The sequence below is a fragment of the Hordeum vulgare genome, chromosome 6H (genome assembly GCF_904849725.1).
Source record: "Hordeum vulgare subsp. vulgare chromosome 6H, MorexV3_pseudomolecules_assembly, whole genome shotgun sequence".
Classification (NCBI taxonomy): Eukaryota; Viridiplantae; Streptophyta; class Magnoliopsida; order Poales; family Poaceae; genus Hordeum; species Hordeum vulgare.
The window spans coordinates 393,785,547-393,790,348 of NC_058523.1; the positions used below are offsets into that span (position 1 = coordinate 393,785,547).

General features: G+C 54.1%; 1 protein-coding gene across 1 annotated transcript; it reads right to left on the reverse strand.

Annotated features, from left to right (window-relative positions):
• Window positions 1–2,474: 2,474 nt before the first annotated feature.
• On the reverse strand, window positions 2,475–4,563 carry LOC123403021 (L-type lectin-domain containing receptor kinase SIT1-like). The gene has a single exon (XM_045097000.1). The coding sequence runs from the start codon at window positions 4,504–4,506 to the stop codon at window positions 2,494–2,496; it is 2,013 nt and encodes a 670-aa protein (XP_044952935.1). The 5' UTR covers window positions 4,507–4,563; the 3' UTR covers window positions 2,475–2,493.
• Between the last annotated feature and the right edge of the window lie 239 nt (window positions 4,564–4,802).

Below are 4,802 nucleotides of genomic sequence, written 5' to 3' on the forward strand. Positions count from 1 at the left end.
AGATTATTTACTCTAGTGCAAGTGGGAGACTATTGGAAATATGCCCTAGAGGCAATAATGAATTAGTTATTATTATATTTCCTTGTTCATAATAATCATTTATTATCCATGCTAGAATTGTATTGATTGGAAACTCAAATACATGTGTGGATACATAGACAACACATTGTCCCTAGTGAGCCTCTAGTTGACTAGTTCGTTGATCAAAGATGGTCAAGGTTTCCTGGCCATGGGTAAGTGTTGTCACTTGATAATGGAATCACATCATTAGGAGAATCATGTGATGGACAAGACCCAAAACTATGAACGTAGCATATTGATCGTGTCGTTTTATTGCTGTTGTTTTCTACGTGTCAAGTATTTGTTCCTATGACCATGAGATCATATAACTCACTGGTACCGGAGGAATACCTTGTGTGGATCAAACGTCACAACGTAACTGGGTGACTATAAAGGAGTTCAACATGTATCTTTAAAGGTGTCCGTTGAGTTAGTATGGATCAAGACTGGGATTTGTCACTCCGTGTGAGGGAGAGGTATCTTGGTGCCCACTCGGTAATACAACATCACACACAAGCCTTGCAAGCAATGTGACTAAGTGTAAGTCGAGGGATCTTGTATTACGGAACGAGTAAAGAGACTTGCTGGTAACGAGATTGAAATAGGTATGCGAATACCTACGATCAAATCTCGGGCAAATAACATACCGAAGGACAAAGGTATAATGACATACAGGATTATATGAATCCTTGACACTGAGGTTCAACCGATAAGATCTTCGGAGAATATGTAGGATCCAATATGGGCATCCAGGTCCCGCTATAGGATATTGACCGAGGAGTGCCTCGGGGCATGTCTACATAGTTCTCGAACCCGCAGGGTCTGCACACTTAAGGTTCGGCGATGTTTTAATATAGTTGAGTTATATATGTGTGGTTACCAAATGTTGTTCGGAGTCCCAGATGAGATCACGGACGCCACGAGGGTTTCCGGAATGATCCGGAGACGAAGATTGATATATAGGATGACTTGATTTGGTTACCGGAAGGTTTTCGGGGATTACCGGGAATGTACCGACAGTGACGAATGGGTTCCGGAAGTTCACCGGGAGGGGGCCAACCCACCCTGGGGAAGCCCAATGGCCCTAGGGATGGCGCACCAGCCTTTAGTGGGCTGGTGGGACAGCCCAAGAGGGCCTAGGCGCCATAGATAAAAAACCAAAGAAAGAAAAAAAAGTGGGAGGGAAGAGAATGACTCCACTTTCTAATCCTATTTTGAGTAGGATTGGAGTAGGAGTCCTACTCCCCTCTTGACCACGTGCCACTCAGATCTAGACACCATAGTTTTACCACTAGATCGTATTTCCGCGGAGCTCGGGCGGAGTCCTGCAGGAGTAGATCCTTCACCACCAACGGAGCGCCGTCACACTGTCGGAGAACTCATCTACTTCTTCGTCCTACTTGCTAGATCAAGAAGGTCGAGATCATCGTCGAACTGTACGTGTGCTGAACGCGGAGGTGCCGTCCGTTCGACACTAGATCGGAACGGATCGTGAGACGGTTCGTGGGACAGATCGCGGGACGGTTCGTGGGACGGTTCGCGGGGCGGATCGAGGGACGTGAGGACGTTCCACTACATCAACCCCGTTTCTTAACGCTTCCTGTTGTGCGATCTACAAGGGTACGTAGATTCAAATCTCCTCTCGTAGATGGATATCACCATGATAGGTCTTCGTGTGCGTAGGAAATTTTTTGTTTCCCATGCAATGTTCCCCAACACTGCGGAGGCCGGTGCTCGCCGCCCTGACGGGCGCAGCCGCAAAGCTCGTCGGACGGCACAACCCCATGATGAGGAGGGTGTGTGCTTTGTTGACGATGTCCTCCTTCTCTTGAGCATCGGCCTTCTGTCACGCGGCCTCCAACGCAGCGAGCTCGATGGCGTACGTGGCCGCGGCGTCCTTCCTCTTCGCCTCCGCCCGCCGGTTCGGCCACTTTGTCGATTCCGCGTCCAGCTTTGCGATCTCCTCCGGCGGGAGTTCCGACCGCGGCTTCTTTGTAGCCTCGGGCTCCTTCTTCTTCTTCGCCTTGGTGTCCGCGACGATGGCCGGGTCATCGGAATTCGACGGGGGATCGTTCATGGCGGGAGGGTGGAGAGCGGGGCGTGGGAGGGTATTGTGAGGAATTGAAATGGAATGGGGCGTGGGGGCGGAAAGGCCGTACTGCTTTGTGCCACCGACGGACGGGCCAGGGAAAGACAGATACACCCATCCACGCGGCGTGCGCGCGATGTCCGTTTCATCTCAAAACAAAACCAAATTTAAACTGAAAATGGATCGGAAACGAATAGAAAATGGACAAACGTTCATCTGGGCCCCGCGTTGGGTCGCGTGGCGTGTCCATTTCAGACTGTACTTGGAGAAAAAACATTTTAGAGTCAAGTTTCGTTCGGTTCCTCCCATGAACGGATGAGCCACCTGGTTAATTCTTTTGTTTATTACCTCGCTCCAGGAATATCAGACATATTACCAGCTTCCGTTGACGGCAAAGATGAATGCGAGCGAACCACCTGGTTTTGCTTCAGCGCTAGCACGTCGACACTCAGGTGCTCTACCGACACCTCCGGGAGCCGCGTGTAACCACTCAGGAACTGCATGATCTGCCGAATGCCCGGGCGCGCGTTGGGCAGAGGGTGTGAACACAGCAAGCACAGCTTCAGAACGAATCTCGCTTCTTCCACAGGGAAGTCGCCTCGGAGCCGCGGGTCCACGGCGTCGGTGATCGTTCCTTGGCGCCAGTGCTCGATCACGCTGTCCGCCAGCAGGAGGTGATCGCCGTGCTCGTCTTGGGAGATGGAGATGGGTCGCCGCCCGCACGCGACCTCCAGCATGAACACGCCGAAGGCGAAGATGTCGGACGCTTTGGAGGCCCTGCCGGTGTGCCCGAGCTCCGGCGCTAGGTAGCCCATGGTGCCGACCACGTGCGTGGTGTGCGGGTCGGTCCCGTGATCGTACAGCCTCGCGAGGCCAAAATCGCCTAGCCGCCCGTTCATGTCGGCGTCCAGAAGCACGTTGCTCGCCTTGATGTCGCGGTGCAGAACCACCTGCTCCCAGTCCTCGTGGAGGTACAAGACGCTGGATGCGACGTCGTTGATGATCCCCAACCGTTGGCTCCAACTCAAGACCATCGTGTTGTGGTCATACAGAAACTTGTCGAGGCTGCCATTTGGCATATACTCGTAGACTAGCAGGAGCTCACGCTTCCGCCGGCAGTATCCGAGTAACCGGACGAGGTTCCGGTGCCGGATCTGCCCGATGCTGACCACCTCAGAGATGAACTCCTCCATCCCTTGCCTCGACTCGTGCGACACCTTCTTCACTGCAACCTCCGCCCCTGACGTCGGAAGCACGCCCTTGTACACCCTCCCGAATCCGCCGATGCCAAGCAGCCGCTCGTCGGAGAACCCCTTGGCGGCGTGGAACAAATCCTTGTATGAGAAACGGTGCGGACCGAACTCCGTCTCCCAGTCCTCTTTCAGCTCCGCATACCTGCGCCGTCTCCGATCAATCACGACGACGGCGATGGCCAGTGCTAACACCAACGCTGCCGATGCTATCGGCAATAAGATATACAGCATCTTCGACCGGCGCTTGGGGATCGTGAACGGCAGGGCCGGCAGCTTCTGTATGTTTAGCGGCGGGGCTTGTCCACCATCCATCTTGAAGCTCCAGGCAAGCACGTAGTGGCGGCTCGACACGACGCCGGTGGATGACGAGAAGCCAATGTAGGCTTTGTCCTGGATCACCGACGAGAGGTTCACGGTGGCGGAGAGCAGGGGCTTCTTAGGCTTGGGCAACTCAAGGGGTGCCATGGTGACGCTAACGAGAGAGGTGCGGGCGTCGAAGTCCACCCACACCTGCGCAGCCGTGCGGTTCAACAGGCTCATGTTGATGAACGCGCCTGTGCCGTCCTCGTAGTACCCCGCGTTGTCGGCGACGATGGATGAGAGGCCGTCGACGTCGACCCCGACGTGGTTGCCGCTCATGTCCCCGAACTCGGCGTTGACGATGGTGTCCAGCTCGACGGCCAGGAAGTGGTTGCTGGCGTTGCCGTTGTTGGCCGCGTTGGCCAGGCCCATGTACTGGCTCTGGAGCGCCGTGGAGAAGTTTTTGCCCTTGGAAACGACGAAGGCCAGGCCGGGGCTGCTGAGGTCGTCGTACTCGCTGAGGATGCCGAACACAAAGGCTGTCGAGAAGGAGCGCGAGGAGGAGGCGTCGCCGTTTGCGGCGTCGTGGAACCGCACTGGGGAAGGGTAGAAGGCGTGTCCTTTTAGCTGAGTCGTGCCGTTGGTGAGCATCAGGAGCCCGTCTGGGGTGACCATGGCCGTGCCGTCGAGCGAGAGGTTCGCGCCGGCGAAGCTATCGAACGTGAACTGGTCGACGTCGACCGCCGGAGATGCGAGGGGAAGGACATGAAGAGCCAAGATAAGGAGCAGATGAAGGACGCTCATGGTTGGTTGGCTACTTGGCTTCCGCACCTAATGTGCCGGGAGTGTACTGATTTTGACCCTGAGGCTGTATTTCCACGAAGAATGGAACCATCAGTCCAGGTGACTAAAGAACCTTGCCTCGCAAATGAGGTTTCTTTTTTTACTTTTTTGGGGCAAATGACGTGCTAATCGCTGTACGAGTACGACTGGCTAATCCCGAGACATCTTTTTATGTTATCATGAACAGTTCAACTTGTCGACTTAAATTTTTCGTACGCCTCGACTTCAATTTTACTTACGCTTGCAATCATTCACTT